General features: G+C 39.0%; 1 protein-coding gene across 2 annotated transcripts in view; it reads left to right on the plus strand.

Annotated features, from left to right (window-relative positions):
* Positions 1–24,824, plus strand: part of Mkx (mohawk homeobox) — a 67,140-nt gene that overhangs the window by 740 nt on the left and 41,576 nt on the right. For both annotated transcript variants that reach the window (XM_048809163.1, XM_015483501.2), the window contains exons 2-5: positions 1,954–2,223; positions 3,987–4,146; positions 12,563–12,716; positions 13,156–13,491. In XM_048809163.1, coding sequence (XP_048665120.1) covers positions 2,036–2,223; positions 3,987–4,146; positions 12,563–12,716; positions 13,156–13,491 — 838 coding nt within the window. In that variant the 5' untranslated portion in view covers positions 1,954–2,035. The remainder of the gene's footprint in view (positions 1–1,953; positions 2,224–3,986; positions 4,147–12,562; positions 12,717–13,155; positions 13,492–24,824) is intronic.

The raw sequence follows: 24,824 nt of genomic DNA on the forward strand, positions 1-24,824 counted from the left end.
CACTTTCTTCAGAAGTCTGGTTGGGATGCGCCCAGGTGGTGGCCCGGGGTGGCCGGAGGGTATGTGTAGAGCCTGAAAGCCCACCTGGCCGCGCATCCTTTTCTTTAAAATTATTGGCTGGTCTGGGCGGGGCAGATTACTCCCTGGAAGAATTTGGGATGAATTGGGTAAGTGTGGAACACAAGAATTAAAAGGTGCTGGGTACCCCTCGGGGAATCCTGGGGAGAGTTAAGAACCGATGATCACACGCTCCGGACCCACTGCAATGGGACCGAACCCTGGGACCTTTGCCACCTCCTACCACCGCGCGTGCTGTCTGCAGTCCTATTCAGCGCGGGGAGTCTGTGGTTGCAATCCTTGCGTGTAAAGGGTCCGAAATGGCAAACCTCGCCATTGCTTCTCTAGGAAAAGCACGCCCTTGCTATAGGAGGACAGGGCTGGGATAGGGACCGATGGAGGGACTGGGGTAGGATGTCTTGTACAAAATAAAACAGAATGAACGCAAATAACTAAGAGCAGTGGTTTAAAAAGAAAATAAAGTGACTGTAGAAGAGGGGCTTCGGACAAGGAAATTTGCTTTGACATTTATTGCGGAGGCTGTGTGCACATCCCAAGCACGTACCTGTCTGCACGGGAGGACTCAGTCCTAGGGGACACAGGACAGCCAGCAGAGGTCTGACTTCAGCTTCCTCACGAATACTGATGGTGGCCGTCGTTTGATTACTGTGTCTATGGCCCTAAGTGTCGCGCGTGGCCGTTGCTGCCGTGGCCGGAGGGCGGGGCGGGGGGCGTTAGCGAGTATAGGAGCTGGGTGAGGTAGAGAATGTGTTGTGTGTCGGGGGGAGAGGGGTGCAGTCAGTACAGCGAGCGGCGGATTGAGGGGGCGTTGGCAACGAAGTGGAGGCAGCTCTAAGCAAAAGGGAGCTGCCCCGAGGTTTGCGGCGGAGACATGCGGTGGGCGAGGGCGTCCGTACACCTCAGGGCGATAATTGGGGTGTCCTCTTGCGGCGCAAGCTTGATCTGGACGTTTGCACTTGGGAGGCTGCAACTCGCAAGGTGAGCTGCAGGCTTTCTCTTACCCAGGCAGCCTCAGTCTGAGAGGTGCGCGTTCAAGGCTGCCTCCTGTTTAAGCTTCAGATACTTTGCAGCCTCTGAAATGGGCTCTAATGGCTGATCTCCCACCTGCACAACACTGGCTACAGTAACCCCCGGGGACTCAGAAACGGGTATCTTGAACCTGCCAGAACCCTGAGCGTTCTGCAGCGGGTGGGGGAATGATTGGAAGACTGAGGGAGTGGGGAGAATGTTTGTCCCTGATGCCACTTAGCTTTCCACCTCTAGAGTCCATTCCTGACTTTCCCCTGCTCTCACCGGCAACCTAGGGACCACAGCCGAAAGACTCAGGGGTATCAACCAAACCATCCAAGATCTAGAACTCACGAACCCCCCTGAAATTCCGTTATGGCCTGTGACTCATTAACTGAGCCTTGAAACACAGTTGTTCATATTACCCTAACTCTTCCCTTTCTTCCAGCCCCAGTGACTTTAATCTGATTTTGTGATTAAAGAACACGCAGCCTTAGCCTATTCTGGTCCGTTATTCCGAGCGTACTTCTCCCAGAGATCGGTAGTCTTGTTCGGGAATTACTTTCCTGTGCCTCCGTGGGTAAATTATTCGTGGTTGAAGTTCCCAGAGGTGAAGGTGGGCGTTTCATCGCCAGAGCAAGAAGAAGGGTGGGGACCTGTCCCACGATTGTGCTATGGTGGTGGGGTTTGTGGAGTGGAGAGGGAGGATAGCCAGGTAGGAATAGGCGGGCGTTCCCTGGTCCAGAAGCTGCGGTGCAGCTCCACCCCTCGACTCTGCAGCTGGTCTCCCTTGCCAAATTCAGGGCCCCGGACCTGCAGGAATCTGTGCACTGTCAGCGAGTAACGTGATGCACCTTTATCTCCTAGAACCCGAGCCCTGTTGTGGAGCTCCTGGCGGCCCGGCTCCGAGGCGCTGCGGCCGCGCCAAGCGTCCCTATCAACCCGCACCATGAACACTATCGTCTTCAACAAGCTCAGCGGCGCGGTGCTTTTTGAGGATCGAGGAGCTCCAGAGCGGGAGCGGGGCGGTCGGCCCTATGGCGGTGTCCTGGACAGTCCACACGCCCGTCCGGAGGTGGGCATTCCCGACGGCCCGCCCCTCAAGGACAACCTCGGCCTGAGACACCGAAGGACCGGGTATGCGTGCGCTCCCGGGGGCACCATCGGCTTGCAACCCAGGGGCGGGGGGTGGCGAACGACCCAGTAGTCAAGGGGAAACTGACCCGCAGGTCAAGGTCCCGGAGTTCGCCCAAGAGGGCAGATAGGCGCCTTCTGGGACCGCGCGTCCTTCTTTTAAGGCATTAGCCTCTCAAAGCTTGCGGGATCCATTCGTTAGAACAGTTCCAAAGAGGGGTGTTGAAAACTGAGTTGGAACTGTCCCCAGTCCTCAGCTACCTGGACCTCAGGGTAGCTTCTACCCCTCTCAGTGCCGCGGGCACACAAGGGACTGAGAGAGATGCATAGGAATAGGGCAGGGCTAAGTAATCGGGGATTCCCAATTCAGCCTCAGAGGCTTCCTCTGGTTACTGGAGGCCCTAGTGGAGGCCTCGCGGCTCGCCTGGCCTTGGAGTAGGTGTTGGAAAAGGTCGGCTTCCGCAGGGCGTCCCAGGAGTGCGCTCAGCTCGGCGGGGCCCGCAGCGAGCCCGGAGGGAAAGGCCCGGGGCCTGCCGCCCCGGCTTTCGGTTTAGCCGGGTGAGTGGGATGCCTGGGGCCGGGAGCTCGCGGGTGGGCCATCTGCTACCGCGGCCGGGGCGTGGAGGGCAGTCTCCACCCGGCCAGGTCCTGGCGGTTCCTGGCGCGGCCCTCCTGGGGAGGGGCGGACCTCCTGGCCACCTCCACCTGAAGGATTGCATCAGCTGCTTGTTCTGCGGCGTTGCTGGTTAGTAAAATAGAGATTAAGTTTCATCAAAATGTTACTACCAGTTGGTTCGGATGGAATTGCATTTCAAAGTGTTTAAAGAGGCAGAAGCCCAGAAGGCAGAGGCGCAGGCGCACGAGCTCTACAAAGCGAGCAACCCAGTACGCTGGCGGCTGCGCCGCGACACCTCCCGGAGCCTTCGGGGAGCGCAGCGCCAGAGAGCTTCAGGTTCTGGACTGTTCTGCCTGTTCCACTTTGAAAGTGCTTTACCTGGAGTCTGATGGGTCAGAACTTTACATCCTTTTCACCCTTCATTAGTCGGGAAACGACCCTTAGGGGGATTTTAAGATTCCGTATTCATCTTCCACAACCTTTTCTTTGGAAAGTTTCCCCCTTCCCCCCAAGGATCAGAAGAAAATGAGAGCTCAGAGAGCTGGGGCGGCCATCATTCTTTGTTTTATTCATGCCCTCCAGCGGGTGACTCTTTCCTTGACCACAAGCGACTGAAGCCAGGCAACATCCTGAAAGGACGCTGGAGAGTGGGCGGCTGACCCAACTCTGCTGATAGGGCCAGGGCTGCTCAGGGCGTGGTGCTAGCGGGCACAGAAAGGATTACAATTCGTCCTGTTTTCCAGACCTGCAACCTGAATGACTGTTCTCAGCCTGATCTCCTAAATACCAACCGAGTTACTGGGTTCCAGGTATCCCTCCACTCCTTTCGAGTAAAACATAGAGTCTTGTCCTGCACTGCCACACGATCCTCTGCGACACGCAGACCATTTCAAAGAGAGACTCTGAAGAGATGATACCCAACCCAGAAATCCTGTGACTTTCTTCCCTTGCTTTGCCCCAGCCTCAGGGCTCGCAGAGCAGTGGTGCACAACCGAGCTAAGGTGCTCTGCGGCACCGGGCTGGAGCTCCTCGGTGGTTCACCATTGATGGGGGCTACGGCCGCAGAAATACTTCCTTGCGTAAAGGGTTCTAGCTTGCAGACCCCAAATGGCTCCGCTCACCGCAGCCTCCTTCTTTCTCCGTGTCCTAGGGCCCGGCAGAATGGCGGAAAGGTGAGGCACAAGCGACAAGCCCTGCAAGACATGGCGAGGCCCCTCAAGCAGTGGCTTTACAAGCACCGTGACAATCCGTATCCTACCAAGACCGAGAAGATTCTCCTGGCTCTCGGCTCACAGATGACGCTAGTGCAGGTAATCGCGACCCACCAAGCCCTGGACCCGATCTGTCTCCCTGTGAGCGACTGAGAAGCTGGGACACTTAGTTTTTGTTCGTTTCTGAAGGTGGCGCCTCTCACTGGGGACCGGTGAAGCCCAGTGGAGAGGGAAGGGCGGGTCAAGAAGCTCTGGCTTTTCCATCTGAGGATGTTGAGGAGTAGGCACAGGTGCATATTTCTGCTGTGGGGAAAGTTTTTGAGTTTCTTATCTATCATTTCAATGAAAATATCGGTTCGGGAGGGGACTGAAGGATGAGCCATTAGGGAGAGGAATGGAAGGTCAACTGTGGAGGTATGAAAAAGTAGTTGGAAATCTGAACTGTACAGCCATGTATGGTGCTATCCACAAGTGAATTTAAGACTTTAGTGTGCACTAAAATCGCCTGGAGGACTTGTTTAAACAAATTGCTATGCCGCACCCCACAGTTCCAGTTTCAGTAGGTCTGGGGTGGGGCCGATGATAATTTGCATTTCTGACAAGTTCTCAGGTGAGGCGGAAGCTGTAGGCACTGCACAGAGCTTTGAGAACCCTGGACCCAGCTTTGAGAACCATTGATCATGGTGCAGCATATTGGAGCCTCACATTAAAGCTCGAATACAGAATAAACTTCAAAATTACCAATGACAGAGGGTAGGAGGGGAGATGGAAGGAAAGGCAGGAAGTGGTTTGGGGTACTTTTTTTTTTTCTAAGTAAGAAGCTTCATCATGGCATTAGATGGAATCCACAGCACTTTGCTGCTTGTACTTTTCCATTCGGTTTAAGGAGAGGAGGCAGATTTCAGATTTCAGATGGCTGGGTTCCTTTGTCAAGTGTAGAGAAATGGTGCAAGCTTGTTTCTTCTCTAGTGAACAAACACGACTTCACATTTGACTAACTTTTCTGAACATAGTCTTATTTTGTATTCACAAAACAGAATGATGTAAAGCAGTTAATATTATGCACATTTTACAGGTGACATAACAAAGGCCCGTCCTTGGAAGTTAAGTGTCAGTAAGGGGTGGAGGTAGGTCCGAAAATAAAAAATAATGTAATTCGAGATCAAATGATTTTTTCATCACACCATTTTTCTTCAATAAATGTGATGGCATAGGCTTTCATACATGCAAACAGAACAGATAGATTCAAAAAGAGGAGGAAGAACTAGATGGGCTAGGAAATTTTATATATCACAGTACTACATAACTGTGAAAATTTGGACATTCCATTAAATTTACAATAAGGGGGAACCCCACAATTTAAAAAATGATAAAAATAAAAAATGTTTCCCAGAACATTTTTTGCCATTTAGGAATTACTGGAAAGTTTGACAAGCATGAAAATTGGCCTGTGTAGTCAGGCTGATCAAAATTCTAATATGTATTTTTCTGTTTATTTTCAGAACAGTTGTAGAGAGAAACATCTGTTTTTCTTCCTATTAACAGGAAGTTTTATTATTAGTGATTTGCTGCGGCACGGAGGGAAAAATTAACTTAGTGTTCTTGGCTTGCTATCTGTTTAACATAAAACTATGGAAGTGATTTACAAAAGTAGTTTCTAAGAAAATTATTACAATCAGAAAAGCTTGCTTATGAAAATAAAAGCATATGCTCCAATTTCAATTTGAACAGGTATGCTACTTATTTTGAAATACACTAATTGGTAGAGTTGTTTGAATATTTTACGATGATGTCAATAAAATATCACAGTTTTGATTGATTATATTATTCCATATTTAATGCTTGTCTTGTCATTCTTTCATAGAGAAAGCAAAAATATTTAACGTATTTGAGAACTTTGTTTTGAAAAAGAACACTTGCCATTAGGAGAGACATTTAATTTTTTGTGTAGTTTTGTTGAGCTGAATTATGAGTAGTTATAATTTTAATACAGAATCAAATTATTTGATACCTGTAATGATAGTTTAAATACAAATAACGATTCTTTTTGCAGTTAGAACTTGGTAAGGCTATTATGTTTTTCTAATTATCATGAGATTTTCATTCAGCACTCTTTTCTTTCTCTTATTCTAGTTCTTAAAAAATAGAGATGAACAAAAATATGTAGTTTTTAAACAGGGAAAAGATTATTTATAATTAGTGATACCTATATAATGATTTTCAAATGTTACCATAAATAAAGTTTAAACTTTAAAGTGATAAATGGAAAATGTTGAAATATATAGAATTTACAATGGGACTTTAATATATAATCTGCTTTGGATCTAGTTATTTTCAATTAGGCACAATTTTATGTCTATATAAAAAATGTATGCACACAAACACACATAACTATTTCTATATATGGGGGTTTGTATAAGTCAAGCATAAATTAGACATCCAAAGCAAATTCTGACTTTATGGAAAACTGCATAAATTATGTAAATACTTTACACTTCTGGAAAAAATATATAAAACTGTGATCTGAGTAAAGCTTTTGATTCTTGCAAATTAGATTCTATGAAATGAGTCAGATTCTCCCAGTGAATAAATTTCTCCTGTGAAGCCAGGCTTCTTGAGAAGAGTGATCATGTCTTATTCATGGAATTCACATGACATATCACTTCAGCATAGTGCTTCTCATACAGTAAACTATCTGTACATGTTTGCAGAGTAAATAGCTTCCTTTTGGGAAATAAGTCTATAATGATCATGGAGCCTTCCAGCATATCTTTCTGACAACTAAAGAATGTCTTGAACTCTAAAAAGATGTTCTAGATTTAAAACCTATTTTGTTGTAGAGAATACACAGAGGAAAGCTTATTATATTTAATGCTATATGATGGTTCTGCAGAATAAGCACAAGTATATCCTATTTTATTTCCAAAATATTTGAAAATAGGTCCTCTATATCTTCAGACAAAAAGGGAGTGTTTCCTTATTTCTATTCAACTCCTATTTCTTCTTTCTTGCAGTACCTCCTATCTCCTATTTCTCATGGTTTGTATTAACAAGCTGTCAGCATAACTGTTTTATTCCTTAACTACAAAAAAAATCTTATATTCTGGGAATTTCTTTTACACTTAACATTTTCCTTTTGATCATGTCAGACTTTTCAGACAAAGTAATTTTATTTTGCTACCTTTATATTGATAAGGAAGGGTGTGATACTTGGTCAGTTATCTCCCTTGAAACCTACAAATAAAAAGATGATTTTAAAAGATAACATATTTTTTAGGACTTCTAATAAATAGAAGCTCCAAAAATATTAATCAGCACCTACATTTTTTATCACTGAAAAATGAAACAGAAAGAAATGTTCATGCAACTTTCATTTATTTTATTTATTTCTATCCACTTTACTTAGTAGTTTATCCTACTTTGCTATAACTATAACTCTCATTTGCATTATTATTCTGACATCTTCTTAATGAGATATAAACTTTTTAATAAAATTAACAAGGATGATTTTTTGTGTGTACATGTATGTGCACATGCTTTGATTTTAACTGTACATAATATTCCACTGTGCTTTGTTCTTATAGCTGTCCATTGTTCAAACATGAAAACATACTATGTGCTCTCGAAGGATAAACAGATTTATTGTGGGATCATATAAAATGGTATGCGATTGGAGTTTGTACTATTGTAGTATATGGAGTTTACCAAGTAAATAATAATTGCATGTTGATATTTCTCCTCTTATAATACAAGTTTCAAATTCCTGTAATGTGTCCACATACAATTTGGTTAAAACTTCTGTGTTGCAAGATTTTCTCCCCTCTGTTGACATAACTTTGTATTTGCTTCGAATTGAGTGCTTCTGCTGAAATGTGTATGGCCTTAATAATTACAAAGCTTGCAGTAATTGTTAAATATTCAACAAAATCTCAGATTGTCCCTTGCACATTTTTCCAAGTGGCCAGCCACACAGTATGGAAATGAAGTACTCCATATTTCAGTTAAATAACTCAAAAGAAGTTTGTTGATTCAGTGTGTTCAAAGATGGACACATGCCAATTTATCCCTTTGGGTTCACTGTAATGATTGCTCTGTCAATATGATGAATGTAAACACCTCTGTTAGAGTAGGATGAAAATTGCTTAGTTTTCTCTTCCAGTTTCTAGATGTTTGGCTCTTTAAGTTTTCACTAAAATATATATATANTCCCCGGGGCTAGAGGTCTGTTTCATGTAAAATACGATTTAAAGAGAACTGAATAACAACCTGAAAGAATCCATAGTATGTAAAAGACAGAAAATGTGAACTGGTATTTTAACTTTCAGTGAAACATGGAATTCGCATGAATGCATCAGAAAAAAAATTGCTAAACATATGCAAATTCATTAACCTATGATTTGCCTTCTGTTTGTAGGGACTTACTGCAAGGGGATATTAAACACCTCAGACTATATCCAGCTGTACTGTAAATTTCTGTTAGTAAAATATTGGCAAAGTATATTAGCAGATTGGGAACCAATCAAGCTTATGATATCAGTTTAGAAACAGTTTATGTTAGATATCAGCAAATCTTTCTGGAATATTTCCTAATTTATAACTATTATAACATGGTAAAAATTATGAGTATATAAAACATTAAAAAGGATATGACCCCTATATATGAAAAACTAGTTAATCCTTCATGACATTTAAAGGTTCTTCATTTTTTACATTAGAAATATAGTCCACTAATTTTTTTAAAATTTTAAGGCCATTGCATTTGTATTATATGAAGAGTATCATAAGAATAGGATTTTACCCTGTTTTATATAGGTACAGTATAAATTAAGATTTGTTAATATTTAACTAGTTCAGTCTGAATTATATGCTGTTTAGTAAAGTAACAAGAAATTTTTGGATTTGGATTCTATTAAATCTGAGTGATACAGGCATGGGGAAATTTCAGGCTGACCTTGGAAGGACGGAATCACACACCCCTGATTGCTAGAGAGAGAGTAGTGGTAAGAGCAGAAGGTAGGTTTGTAACAACTATAAAGGGAATTAACTCTGGTCTAGAGGAGCTTGGGCTGTATTCACGGGTCATAGTGTTTTAGAGTTGGGAAGAATATTATGAACCATCTAATCCATTTTATAGATGAAGGATTTGAAGTTCAGAAAAGTTGAATGACTTCACTAAATTCACACAGCCTATTTCTGGAAAATTCAGGACAAGAAACCTGATCTCTTGTCATTAGACCACAGTTATAGGATGACAGGACATTAATGAGGATTTGAAGAATTTAAGTGATTAAGTCAAAATGACTCATCAAAGTTTGAATTTCATGATGGTTGTTAAGATCCACTTAAAAGAACAGAATGGAAGGTAGGGAAGTTTGAAAGAAGAGTATTCTAAAATTCCTAGTTAGTCGTTAGTCATACGGGTTGGGACAAAAGTTTTGGCAGTGAATTGAAGAATCAGGGAAGTTGGACAAATGTAATGAAGAAAGGGACCAGGTGCTTTGTGCTTCCACAGTGAATAGCCACCTGTGTATCACAGTTAATCATGTCTCATTCTTCACTGTTAGTCTTTCCAGGAGTGCGGGGGACAAAGCTTATCCAGTCCTGGCACTTAACACCGTGGCTAATGTACAAAAGCTACTCATTATATATTTGTTGAATGAGTAGTCCCCGTGAGAATTTGAAGTCAGACTGAATCATAGTAATAATAGCTCAGCTTGACAAGAAGTCAACGAAGACTTAGACTTCTGAAGTGCCACGGTGAGATATTATATCCTTGCTCATAAATGTGAAAGCCATTATCATTGCTGAAGGCAGAGAGGCAATATCGAACATACTGAATTTATATGGGAAAACAATCATGTGTTAGCCATGGGGACAGGGAGGGAAAAATATAATTTTGCTTTTTGTTTTTTAAGTAGACTTCACCACAGTTTTATTCAATAATTAGGGTTTGGGCAATATGCAAAAAAATTGTGTATTTTAGTATAACTCTAAAAAGAAAAGAAAAGAAAAGAAAAATGAAACTTCAGTGAAAACATTGCCACACAAACCATTATAGTAACATGGAGTCGTTTTCTGGAACAAATTGGCAGAAAGGCTGAATTCTCTTCCCATGTTTCATTCTTTTAAAAACAAATATTGTCCTTTGCATTTTTAAAAATCTGTATACTGATGATATTCTGGATGTTTTAGAAGAAACCTCAAGTACCATTTTAGCCTTTGGAAATCCGATGGCACCTTAAAAAAAGAACAGAAATGATTTTTGTTTGTTTGTTTTGGAGTGTCTATTTCTTTCACCCATGTGCTTAAGAAACAGTTTAAAATGGGTATTCTCTGGCTTCTTTCCTCCCCTTGCTTCTCTGCTCCGTGTCTGATGGTTTTGTCACCCCTCCTCTTTCAAGAGTCCTGCCTCCTTAGTCACTCTTGGTTTCCTAAGCATGGCCCTTGACAGTCTGCCTATTCACAGCTTCAGCTCTCACCTCTGTGCCTCTGCCTCTCAAATCTGATTTTCTCTCCTTGAAGTCTTAGATACCAGTTTTCTTTTCTTTTCTTTTTTTTTGCAACTTAATGAGACGCTGTCTCTAAATAAAATACAAAATAGGCCTGGGGATGTGGCTCAGTGGTTGAGGACTCCTGAGTTCAATCCCTGGTACCAAATAAATAAATTAATTAATTAAAATTTAAATTTAAAAAAAAGTGATTAAGTAATACTAATGGAGAAGTTATTTTTTTGGGGGAGGAATACTGGGGGCACTTGACTACTTGAACTCAGGGGCACTTGACCACTGAGTCACATGCCCACCCCTATTTTTTTTTTGGTTTTATTGATTTTATTTTTTTAAATACACAATAGCAAAATGCATTACAATGCTTATTACACATATAGAGTACAATTTTTCATATCTTTGTATATAGAGTATGTTCACGCCAATTCATGCCTTTATATGTGTACTTTTTTTTGCATTACAATTCTTATTACACATATATACCACAGTTTTTCTTAAAATCAGCATACTACAGGGACATAGCCACATCAATGCTTATAGCAGCACAATTCACAATAGCTAAACTGTAGAGCCAACCTAGATACCCTTCAGTGGATGAATGGATAAAAAAAATGTGGCATATATACACAATGGAATATTACTCAGCAATAAAAGAGAATAAAATCATGGCATTTGCAGGTAAATGGATGGCACTGGAGAAGATAATGCTAAATGAAGTTAGCCAATCCCCAAAAAACAAATGCTGAATGTTTTCTCTGATATAAGGAGGCTGACTCATGGTGGGGTAGGGAGGGGGTGCATGGGAGGAATAGATGAACTCTAGATAGAGCAGAGGGGTGGGAGGGAAAAGGAGGGGCAGGGGATTAGTAAGGACAGTGGAATGTGATGGACATCATTATCCAAAGCACTTGTATGAAGACACGAACTGATGTCAACATACTTTATATACAAACAGAGATATGAAAACCAGTTTTATTTTCTTGCTGGATATCTCACCTGTATTCTTTTATAGCACTTCGGAACTAGATATTCCCCAAACCAAAGATGCCATTCCATCCTGACAATGGTGCTGTGCTTTCTTGGTTACCCAGTCATCTTTTAACTCTTCCCTCCACCTCATCCCTCACGTTTCTGGAATTGGCCTTATATTTGCTCCCCTGTCCTCTTTCTTGAGAAGATACTTTCCTTCTATTCCACCAACCATATTCCGGCTTTCCTTCAAGGATCGGCTTAAAATTCTCATGAAGTCTTGAGTCACCTCTGAAAGTAATTCCTCTTTGAATTCCTGTAACTGGTTTTTTTTTTGTTTTTTTTTTTTGTTAGTTTAAGTTGGGGGCGGGTGCTTTTCACTATGTTGCCCAGGCTAGAACTCCCGGGCTCCAACGATCCTGCCTCAGTCTCCTGTGTAACTGGGATTTTAGGCACACACCACCATACCTGGCTTCATTTTATTTTAATGCCTTATCTGCTATTTATCACATTCGTTCCTATGACAGTTATTTGTATATTCTCCTGCCTCTCTCACTAGACTTTTCTCTTTACTAAGATGCTTTGCTGGCAAAGCCTCTTTGTTTTTCTGAGACCCAGAATATAGAAAGGTCTCCTTCTCTACAGAATGTGCTCAGCATGTTTGTTGAAGGAACAAATGGATATCAGTGCCTAGTCCTCTTGTGTCTGATGATCCAAGATGCTGAGAGAAGCTTAAATCCTTTATGAGAGTTGGATTGGGTGGCACATGCCTGTAATCCCAGCAGCTCTGGAGACTGAGGCAGGAGGATCTGGAGTTCAAAATCAGCCTCAGCGAAAGTGAGGCACTAAGTATCTCTGAGACCCTGTCTCTAATAAAATACAAAATAGGGCTGGGGATGTGGCTCAATGGTTGAGGGCCCTGAAGTTCAGTCCCATCAACAACAACAACAACAACAACAACAAAAATCCTTTATGAGAAAATAATTGCATAATGAGTAATGTTTTTATGTTTCATTAATGGAAGAATAATACTGTTTTAGGTGTCAAATTGGTTTGCCAATGCAAGACGTCGGCTTAAGAATACTGTGCGTCAGCCAGATTTAAGCTGGGCCCTAAGAATAAAGTTATACAACAAGTATGTACAAGGAAATGCTGAGCGGCTCAGTGTAAGCAGTGATGACTCCTGTTCTGAAGGTTGGTTAATAATTTTATTTTGCTTTCTTTTGCTTTGCCTCTCTAATAAGAAGTTCACCTCAAATGCTATTTTTAAGGTTGACCTCACAAAATATGCTGGTGCCATAACGGTTCTTTTCTATTGCACGAGGTGACTTCATTTTTACAATACTCTAAAGGACCAACATAATTATGGCCTTTTCCTCTTGCTTATAGACTTATCATGGGTGTGTCAGAATAGCATTTTCTGTGAAATTCATTAAAATTAAAATACCATAAGGGAGAGATTACATAGATGCTGTTTTCTTTTGCCTAAAAATAATTTTATACATTATACTAAGATAATTTTATACATTGTATATGTTCTTCCTTCATGTATGTTTTTAATGATTAAATATGATAATCAAGTGCTTGAGGAAAGTGTGTTTAAGTGCTATTTAGTGATATGTTGTCTCCCTAGATGGAGAAAATCCTCCAAGAAACCACATGAATGAAGGGGGCTATAGCACTCCAGCTCATCATCCTGTGATTAAGAGTGAGAGCTCAGTGATAAAAGCTGGAGTGAGGCCAGAGTCACGGGCCAGTGAGGACTACGTGTCACCCCCCAAATATAAGAGCAGCTTGTTGAACCGTTACCTTAATGACTCTTTGAGACACGTCATGGCCACGAACACTGCCATGATGGGAAAAACAAGGCAAAGAAACCATTCAGGATCTTTTAGCTCCAATGAATTTGAGGAAGAATTGGTGTCTCCGTCATCATCAGAAACCGAAGGCACCTTTGTCTATCGCACAGGTAAGTTTGTGCTTTCTGTTGTGATTACTGTGATACCTTATCTAAATCAGAAATAAAACTGCAGCACAGGAATTTATTTGAACAAGTAAAACAGCATAAGGTTATTCATGTTTTGTCCAAAATTCAGTTACACAAGCTTTTCTTTTGTTTTCAATTGTTGACGGATATGTTTGTTAGTAGATGATGGTCTTAGAGATATCGAGATAGCTTCGATATTAAAAATGTGGACATAAGTTTTCATTCTTAAGGATGATTTAGATCTTAATGGTTTAGAGAAGGTATATATATTGCCATTTCCGAAAAACTTATAATAGAGGAATGTGCTAGATTATAGCCAGTCATGCAAATACTTTGTATTCCATCTTTTCTCTTGCATGTTTTGATTGCTAATAGTGATAGGAAATGAACACATATTAGCATGGGTGCCCAATTTTTGTGAAGGATAAATATAGGTCTGGCTTCAACTGCTTCAAAAGTTTTACTTTCATTCCTGGAAAGCAAAATAGGACTGATGAAGAGCTTTGAAATTTTTACTTTCATTCCAGAAGTAACAAAGTCAACTTCTACCTGTCAAAAATGTTCAGAGGAAATAGCAGGTTTGGTAAAAATTTTTATCATGACTTCAGTTACCAGAGAGATGTGCTTTTAAGGAGTGTTTGAGCAGGTTATTTTGGAACAAGGGATATGTGTAACCTACATCAGATGTAGTTAGTGTCAAGGTCTTGAAAATGCCAACAAACGAGCTTCAATGATAGATCTGGAAACAACTTCAGAAAGCATCCAGTCCAACCTTGTTAAATCCCAGATAAGAAACACCAGGCCAAGAACACATAGTAGTTGCTCTTCTGCTGAACAGTGCAGCAGAGCTTGCACAACCACTCCTACCAGACTGCTGCTGTTATTACACCTGCTACCACCGGGTAGTGAGTAGTTCCAGGATGCTAGGTTCATGACAGATACCACACAACTCATATTACATTTAATCCTCATGATATAAAAGAGCTTGAAGTATGAACTGTAGGGCTTTAGAAAGGCATCCAAATTTAGTTTGTTTAAGGTACCCTTCAGATTCTTTAGCCAGAAATATTGTGTTCAAGTATCTACAAAGGTTTCCAAGATATATTATCTAGAAGACGGAGAGAAAAATACTTAAATCCACTTCATTTTCTTTTTGCATCGATTACTCTAATATTACAAACAACACCAAGCACTCAGGAATACAAAAACAATCTGTAATTAGTATCTAGGAAGAGGTAAAAAAATTAAAAGGCCATTTATCCAATAATTAAAATGGAGAAGCCTCATATTAATATCTAACTAGTGTGACCAAAGCAGAATACAGAGGTAATTCAGAGCTTTGTGAATATTTATTTTCAGAGAAAGGAATAGAACTCAAGTCATTCAAATATAGATAACTGCAAAAGGAATAAAAATAAAATAAAATGGAAAGATAAAAATAGATAAAGTAAAAGTTGACACTTTAAAAGCAGTAATAAAATAAGCAAGCAAAAATTGACACAATTTAAAGTAGGAAATGACAAAGAAGATGTGGCAACTAATGCATAGTTACTAAAAAAATTTTTGTAAAGGCCATGATGAGGTACTATATATAGTTGTTTGACAATATAGTATATGTAAATGTGTATCTGAAGTGAATTGGTGTTGGCACATGAATTAAAGTCATAAGTAAGGAAAGTGTTAATAACCAAAACTTAGGAAAAATTCGGGATTTCAATAAATATAGTTCCCAAAATGTGTCACTTGATAAATCCATTTTTTTTCCAAACTTTGAAAAAATAATTACAATGGCTGATGTTTTTCTGGAACAAATAAAATTATGAGACATATCCCAGGTTTGTAAAAGTATAAATGTTATCCTAATCCTAAACCAGATTAAGATAGCATAAAAGTCAAAATTTTTATTTTTGATACTGAGTATGTATCAACAGGAGAATATTTACAATGTAGTAATAAGTCAAAAGCAACTCAAAAATGTGAAAACACTGAATACAATTATGATAATACAAATGTTCATGGACAAAAACAGGAAATATTTTTGGAAAAAAATGAAATTAATCTTAATAAGGTACATTCATTTGTAATTAATTATTTAAAAATCTTTTTTTTCTTCAGAAATTTCTTTACATTGCCCAGTAAAAACAAGGTCATATGCCCTGTGAAATTTATCCATTTTGGTAAGACTTCTGAAAATGCACACTCTTTTCAAAGGTGACAATTTATAAAGTCAGAGAGTGTAGCTTGCCTGTAATTGATGCTTTTCAAAGTTAAATATCTTGGCTATTTGTTTTTATTAAAACATTCCAAATGCCCTAGGTCCATATTAAGGACTATTTATTTGCCAAATTCTATTTCTTAAATACAAGCCTGTTTTTTAGTTATGTGACCAATGGGAAAGCAACCAAAACATGTATGCTTCTGGTTTTTCATGCATGTGTATAAAATTAGAAAGAAGAGACAGAATTTTATGTTTTTTTTTAATTTTTAGAAATGAAGAATTAAGAAAGACTGATGATCTAAGAGTGATCTACTGAGTTTTAGATCAAACAATAAATGGCTGTCTTCTGTGGGAACTGAGTGACAGCATCCGGGCAATTGTAGCTGGGTTAACATGCATGTATAAATAATAGAATGGGATTTCAAGAGATGCTTTCTCAGTAACTGCTATGATTTTCTTTGGCATAGAGGCTTGTTCTGAATTCCTTCAATTCCATCTGGTTATATTTTTTTCCCCTCACCTAAATAAAAATTTTTCTAAGTCTGCTATTAACTCACCCCACCCCTACCACCACAGTGCTACAGTAGTACAAAGATTTTTAACTTTCAGAATTTCTTTTAAGAACATCTCTAAGAACAAGTTCTTAGTTTTTCTTTGCTAAAAAAATTTATGCGTCCACATTTGTATAAGAGTTGTTAACTCATGATGCATTTCATTAAATATAGACAAATGAAAGTTGGTGTGTAGAAGGATAATGGGTCACTGGGTCTTACTTCACTTATTCTTATTGAATCCTAGGAGGGAGGAGCCTTGTAGATAATCAGTAGTCATCTTAATTGAAGACATTATTACCAGAAACCATCAAAGCAGATGCACATGTTTTTTATTAATTTTATGTAGATGTTAGGTCTCTACCATCTGCAGTCTTATGGCAGGGGCACAGCAGCCTCTCAATAAATATTGGTTGAAACACTTCTGACAACTGTAATTATAACATTACAATTGATTGGAAGTATTAAAGTTACTGCTTTTAAAAAAACACAATTAAGTAACACTCAAGGAAATTAGGCACTTGGTGTGTTGTTGAATGAAGTCATGTAAATTAAAGTTGCAATCAATTTTCATCATGATAGGTTAATGAACAGTAATTTTCAGACGTTTGATGGGGTGAATCCCAGTTACAAGTTTGCATTCAGGCATCTGGCACCTAGAGGATTCTGAGGTATTAGGATAAGAGCTCTACTCTTCATATCGCTTTCCACTCCCATCCTCTTTCCTCGTATTCTCCAGATGGAACCATCCATGCCACCTTATAGTGCAAGTACCCACAGGAACCTCACCTAACTTGGATTAGAGTTTGACTTTAGCCTCAGAACCAAGCCTATTAAATCTTCTCCTCTTCAAAAGAGGAAAGAAGTTTCTAAAAAGTGTGATAAGGGGAAATCAGGCAAGCCTTTGATCTTCCTCTCTTCTGCTCAGCCTAAGGGCAAGTTCTTAGTGCATCTTTTCTTTTTCTTTTCATAGCTCACAAATGAAGAAGTTATAAATGAGTAGAACATTCAAACGCTTTTTTCTCTGAGCTTTACTGCTGGTATTCAATTCATAAATGTTACCTGCTACCAAGAGGTGGAATGTATAAGCTTCATCTTGTTAAACTGTCTTAATTAGATATATCTGGTACAGCCAGACAATCTAGGAAATAGGACTGTTTTCTGTGTTTGTGTGAATTAATCAGGTTAGCTTCCCCTCTGCTGGAATGAGCTAACTATCCTTGAAGAAATGGAGATTTTGATTGAGAAAAAAAAAAAAAGTCATTTTGCTTAGTTCATGGAATACTGTGGGAGGGAGATTCTATTTAGATTGCCTCACAGTTGGAGAATTGTAGCAAAATGAGAAAAAGAGGTGTTTTGTTTGCTGAAGAAAGAGGAAGTAGAAAGTTGGGAGGATGACAAAGGTCAACTGCCATTTCTAAGCCTATCTTGGGTGATGGTGACTCTCAAAGGCAGAAGCTGTTCTCTGTTCTTCCCCCCCTTCTTGCACATTCCTATAGTTTATAATTTAAACTGGTTATCAGTAGTAAAATCCAGGTATGCTAATGAGTTTAGGAACCCGTTGGATCAGCCTGGGATTTCTTCTTGATTCACAGCATCGTTTCTTTGGAGAAATACACTCCTCTTGGTTCTAAACAACTGAGGAAACAAGTCCTCCTCTAGGAATAATCTATTTGTAGCTAAAGTCCTCCCACAGGCATTCATTCACAGACAGGAATGTTTGTAAAAGCCATTCAATGAAGGCCCTGTGTTAGGCTCATGAAGCCCTGCATTTTGTGCTGGGCCTCTTGACAATGGAACATATTTTAATGAACCAGAAGAAAGGTTTTAAAAGATGCTTTGCAATCATACATGTACCTAGGGTAATGATGTCCATTTCATTCCACCCGCTTTCCAACCCCAACCCCCTCCCCCAACTTTGCCCCATTCAAAGTTCCTCCACTCATCCCAAGCCCCTACAAAAGATGCTTTGCAAAATCTTTTGAATAGTTAATAATCACCTCTGATTGATCTGTATCAATAACTTCAGGATTAGTATATGGGGGAGCTTCAAAACAGCCTGAGTGCATTTGTGTCTGTGCTGGGTTTCTCTGTGGGATCTTGTTGACCAGTAAATCTATTTCAGCTACTTGTCTCTTATTTTTGTTCCCTTTTTGTGCTGTCACTTTCCTGTTTCTCAGTGAAAGGATTAAGCTTTGCCATTTTGGATTATTCCAGACATTCTTTTCCTGGCCGACGAACGATTGTTGATATTCTCCAACAGAAAATAATAAAACCCTCTATCACCACTCCAGCTAGTGACATTTAAAGGCTACTTGAAAGTTGATCCGATTTCTTGTTTTGTACCTCACCTATCAAACCCCATCTGGGAATGAGGTATTTAACATAAGTGAAATTTCCAGATAGCAGAAATTTAAGTACCGATTTAAAAAAAGGAATTTTCTGCTCTTCTAAAACTATAATATTAAACACTGCTTTGGTGGTGTACTCTTAGAAGCTCTCTCTTGATTCTTAATGCTCTTCCCCCTTATAAATTGGTACCCTTAAGGTTAATCATAGTCCTAACTTGCCCCCCTAACTCTTGAATAGCCTTTGGAAAAAGGAACTTTCCTAATTACTTATTTCAAATCAGTGATCTTTTAAATGAGATTTATAGAATTTCTGACCTTTGGGTATGTACAGAATTACTGTGGAATTATAAGAACTGAAGCATTATTCTAAGTGCTATAGATTCTTAATAAATATTTAACAGTGGCGATAATGGCAAAGCACATTTACATGGGTTCTTTCTGAAATTCAAAGTCATCTGATTTTTGAAAGTTGCATTTGCTTTATGGATTCATTCATGGAATTTAAATGGAATTGCAGGAGTGGTCTGTCCATTGTGAAGAACCGATAGATTAATGGCAAACAAAAAAAGAGAGAAAGAGAGAGAACAAATATTGGTAGCTTGAGCAGTTTGCTGGGTTTTTGGGGGGTGGCTTTTCATTCACTTTTCTTTGTTATTTGGTATCATGGGAGAGCCTGAAAAGGTCAAACTGAAGGTACTGAGACTTGCAGCCTCAGACAGCAACGTGGTTCACAAACAAAATCAAAGTATGTGGCAAATTAGCTCAGTTTGAAAATGTACACATTGTTTTTGAGGGCTGTGTTTGATCTGGATAGTTCTTTCCTTTTCCATTGTAGTACTTTCTTAAGATAGCAACACTAATTTCAAATTTTTTGACTGTAGACAAATTATTTCTGAAATGTGGCCACATTTTCTGGTTGTTTTTTGTGTAGTAAAAGTCCCAAGAGGCCCTGAAACGGTGTTATATTAATTTAATTTTTATAGGCCCCCTAACACTAAGTAAGGTGTCTTTTACATATTTGCTTCATAAATGTTTCTTAAGTGAATGAGTTAGTGTTTCAATGATTTATTCTGTCTGTTCTTTAAATCATAAAGACATTTTAATGTACATAGGATATATTGGCCTGTGTATGTCAACATGACAAGAGAAAGAAACGGGAACTGAATAAATTAGTAAAAAAAAATTTTAAGAAAGAAAACTTATGATTTAAAAAATGGAAAAATATTAAACAAAATAAAACTTAAAATAATGAAATGTTTAAGAAATTCAAAATTGAAACTTGGAAAGTACAAAATGAAACTAAATCTATTTTAAGTAAAAGAAAGACTTGCAGGAAAATGCATGAATGATAAATGGAAAAGGTTAGCTAGTTTAAAGAAATATGCATGGAAGAATAACAGGTATAGCAGATAGACCAAGTATTGGTATTTTTGTTTATCTTTACCCAGTATACAGCTTCGGAAGTGAGAATTAAGAAATAAAGCATGGATTTAGACTCACACATTTAAACTCTTCTGCACTTTGAGGATTCACAAGTACCTTGAAACAAAGTTTTGACTTTTTAAGAATGACTCTTTTGGGCCAGGGGTTTAGCACAGTGGTAGTGCACTTGCCTAGAATACACAAGGCCCTAGGTTCCATCCATACTACCACCATAACAACAAAAGAAATTTTAAATCACATGTTTGAATGAGAGAAAGTTCATGTAGAAATTTTACATTTTATGCCCTCTCTCTCTGTGAGAGTAAAAATGTCATACATTTTTTTTCATTTTTTAAAATTTTAATTTGTTATATATGATAGAAGAATGCATTACAATTCATATTACACAAATAGAACACATTTTTCATGTCTCTGGTTGTACACAAATTAGAGTCACACCATTTATGTCTTCATACATGTATTTAGGGTAATGATGTCCATCTCATTCCACTGTCTTTCATACCCCCATGCCCCCTCCTTTCCCTCCCATGCCCACCCCCACCACATTATGAATCAGCATCCTTAAATCAGAGAAAACATTTGGCAAAAAATGCCATACATTTTTTACATTTTCCTATCAAACAAGTTCACCAATGTGAGACATTCTGCAGAGGCGTTCTCTGTATTTTTTTATTCGTCTACTGGCATTTACCAGCAAGTCAGTTGTAACTGATTTTCTGAATACTCAGTGCATTTCAAACTCACTACATTGGTCACTCACAGCCTGGTACAATTTCATAGAAATGCTTGTTCATGTCACTATATTTAAGACTATGTCAGTATTTCCATTAAGAGACTTTTTCATTCCCTGAGGCTTCTAAATAAGTCATAAAAATTCAAGCCAAACTAAAGCTGGCATAGAAGAAGAGTCCTCCTCCTCCTCCTCCTTTCTTTTTCTTCTTCTTCTCCTTCTTCCATGTGTAAGGAATATAAGTGCATCATGCCCACTAATTCTTAGGTTTGTAGACTCTTCACATATTGACGATACTAATGCAACCAGATAAGATCCATTGACACATCTGTGGTCTGAGAATAAAAAGGTTGTCAACAAGCTTTTACTGTTTGTGAAAATAACAAGCCATTCTACTTATTCAATATGGAAGTGGTTTCTTTTTTTCTTTTTTATTAGTTGCAGTTGGTGTTTCCCTTCTGCTTCCCTACTTTCTAAAATTAAACAGGTATTTTTCTATGTCAAAATTTGTCTTGTTGGTGTAACAGAAGTTTTATTCAGGATAAATATGTGTTTTCCTCCAGTCCTGAGTTTTGGTACTTTTAAGTTTTGGAAACTTGTATTTTTGTTTTCTGTGATAAATGATATCAGTTATAATTCTGAGTTTTGAGGAAGCGAATTTAAAAAAGGTAACAATAAATTTGTTTGCCCAAGTTTACAAAATTTAAATTTTGTCTTATTAGTTTTTGGTTTAAACAAAGGAAGGCATGTTTAAATAATGACTGAATAATAAACCTTTTTTTCTCTTTGACAGTTTTGATACCTCATTTCTCTCAGTTTCATTTTACTAAAGAGGTAAATAATCAAGGACTTTTGTAAATCAATTAGTCAATTTTTAAAGGATCCTTCAGTTCAGTCCCTTATTTTGCAAATTAGGAAATTGTTTTAGATACTCTCTGAGGCGCTGAAAGTTGATTTTTTGGGGGAGTGTACCAGAAATTCAACTCAGGGGCTCTAGGCCACTGAGCCACATCCCAGCCCTATTTTGTATTTTACTTAGAAAACAGGATCTCACTGAGTTGTTTAGTGCCTTGCTTTTGCTGAGCTGGCTTTGAACTTGTGATCCTTCTGCCTCAGCCTCCTGAGCTGCTGGGATTACAGTCATGCACACCACGCCCAGCTGAAAAGTAGATTTTTAAATATGATTTCTTCATTGCTTGGAAATGTGATACTGACCCTTAGTACAGTAAGTCAAAGTGCTTTTGAAAATTTCAGATACTTAAGTGGTTTTTACTTAATACTGAAATCTTTAGTTTTGAATGTTTGAGAATTTGAGGCAAGTGTGCATACATTTCTAAAAGTTTCTCTTAATGGCCACCATAGAAAGGCCTGAATACAAGATGATATTGTAAATTGTAGGTTGTGGTAGCCTTACAGTACACAGAGCTCATTCTTTGGGTATTAAAGGACATAGGAATGGTTTGTAAGAGATCCCCCATAGTCAGTGTTAGTAGCCAAAGATCTCTGTGGTGTGTGTGTGTGTGTGTGTGTGTGTGTGTGTGTGTGTGTTAGTTGTAGAAATTGAATATAGTTGACAAAACACAGTAGCTTTTGTAGGTGACCAGTGGTATCTTCCCTCTGCCTCCTGCATCAAAGGGGATGCTGAAGTCATTACCAGGAAGTGGTCAGAAACAATTTAAGTGATGATAACAAGCCAGTTGGAAAGTGGTTTGAGGCAGATGGATTAATCTCAGCTTTAACAATAACACCGCTCATCTGCTTCCAACAGTTTTGAGTCTTCCGGGTCAAAAAAAGGAATCATGAACTAGTTTTTGCAGCCCACTAGGATGAACCAGTGCAAGGTACATGAGGTGCTGTGTGGTGGCACTTTTAACATTTTCTCAGGTCAGGCACCTAGGAAAAATGAAATTGAAGTTTCAACTTCACCATCTCACAGATTTAGGAAGCTCAGTGGGCACTATGGCCTGAAACTTTTCAAGGCACATGGAATCTTCCAAAATCTCTGGACTATAGATAGGGTTCAAAACGGCTTCTTGCCCAATGAATTTTGGCATTTTTGATATGGTGATCAGATATACATCTTTGATAGAGGGAATGTGTTAAGAAATATATATGTGTGTATATACATCACAAAATTTGCCTTTGATCAGGTTTCACTTAAATGAAGTGAATAACATTTTTTTAAATAATAGTTGTTTGGAGAGGAATATTTTGGTAATCTAAAATTAAAATGGAAAAACACAGACCTCAAATAAAAATGAAACCTTTTAAAATGCTGAAAGGTAGTCAGAGACAACCATTCATAAAGAGAGATTTCCAAGAAACAGTTTGCTCTTTAAGTTTTCACATAGTTGCCTGTGTGTTAAGAACTGATTGTCCCTTCAGTGGAGCCAGACTCAGATTCTGGTGGACAAATCTCAGTATGGCAGAGACATTTCAAATAAGAATGCCCTGTTCTGCCAAAACTGTCATTATGACACTAAAATGTACCCTTTTGCGAAGGGCCAAAATTCAGAGGCTGTCCTTCCAGTTTCTACACTGATTTAGACAGCAGATGGATTAAAAGGCAAAGTGGTATTTAGGATCATTTGTCACATGGCTTCAGGGCAAGAGGATGGCTATCTGGCAAGAGCAAGAATTCCTTAAATGTTACTGGGTCTTACATTTCTGAACGTAAAATCCCTGGCCAGAGGTTGTTCGGTGCCAGGTGCCTTTGCTGTGATGTCTTAGCCTAGCACGAAGCTGGGCGGTCGTGATATCGGCTGCTCATGCAGCCACACAGTGTTCACTAGTTTGCAACTAAGATTGAATGACGTTATTGTTTTCCAAGTTCTCTTATCTTTGGTTTGGTTGCATCTGTTCATGCTGTATTTTCTTTTTCCTTCTATAATTCTCTTCTGGGCTGCCAAATCTATCTTAGCCAGATCAAGGAGCTTTTTCACAACCGGGTCAGAGCTTCCATTGTTCTTGTTTGAGTTGTTATTGTGTCTCCCGGGTTCCTTTATTTTAGACCTTTTAAGAAATATGGCACCAATTCAGATTTTCTCATCACTCCTGGGGCCTCCAGCTTATCTAACCTGTGCACTTTTTTTTTTTTCTGTCTGAAGCTTTTTTTTTTTTTAATGTATACTTTTGTTTTTAAAACGTACTTGGAAAATTATAAACATAAATCATCTGGAATAGTAATTCTCAACTATCTTGAAAGGTATTTGAGGACTATTTCACGGTTACTATGATTGAAGCAGTAAAATTTAGTTTATAGTTACAATAACTTTCCTCTCATTAGGAAAATATAAAAAAGCTCAACTTTATGATTTCATGACATATTACCAACCCCCAAATACCATTCCTAATCCCTACCCACTAACACACACGGACTTGGTGAAATGCTAAGAGGAATCTCAGAGAAGAACCCAAAGGCTTATGATCCTCTGTACTCTCTTTGACCTCACCTGTCCCTCGACTACTTTTATTAAAATGATGGTTAGAAAAGACCCAAACAGAGGATCTGTTGAAACATTACAAGTTTAATCTATATTTTGACTTCAGCTAAGTTTCTGCTGCTTCCAATGTGGTTTGGAAAATGAGTTTGCGGGGCCCATATTTCTCTTGGGTCAACCTCCCCACTTGCATGAAATGACACACGTGCAAGTTCTAATGCCGAGAGAGCAGAGATCAATGCCTTAGAAATAAGGAGCTCTGGATTCAGGCAGATCTGCGAGCAACTGGGTTAGTGTTGTAAGGCAAGTCCCTTTTATCAACCTCTCCATTCCTTTTGCTATAAAATGAAGGAGTGTGACAAGATAATCTCTAAGTCCCGTACACCTCTTGCAATCTGTGATTCTAAGAAATGCATAGGGAGAAAAAGAAACCCCACAGATTACAGAAAGTTGTAGATAAATGCATATCATGTTGGCTCTATTAGAAAAACAACTTTTGGGCTCCTGGCAGCAATACAGTAACATGTCAAAGGAGCATTAGACAACAGTAAACCTTCACAGTAGCAGATGTAGGACCCCCCT

This window comes from Marmota marmota, unplaced genomic scaffold, assembly GCF_001458135.2.
Source record: "Marmota marmota marmota unplaced genomic scaffold, marMar, whole genome shotgun sequence".
In the NCBI taxonomy this organism is placed as follows: Eukaryota; Metazoa; Chordata; class Mammalia; order Rodentia; family Sciuridae; genus Marmota; species Marmota marmota.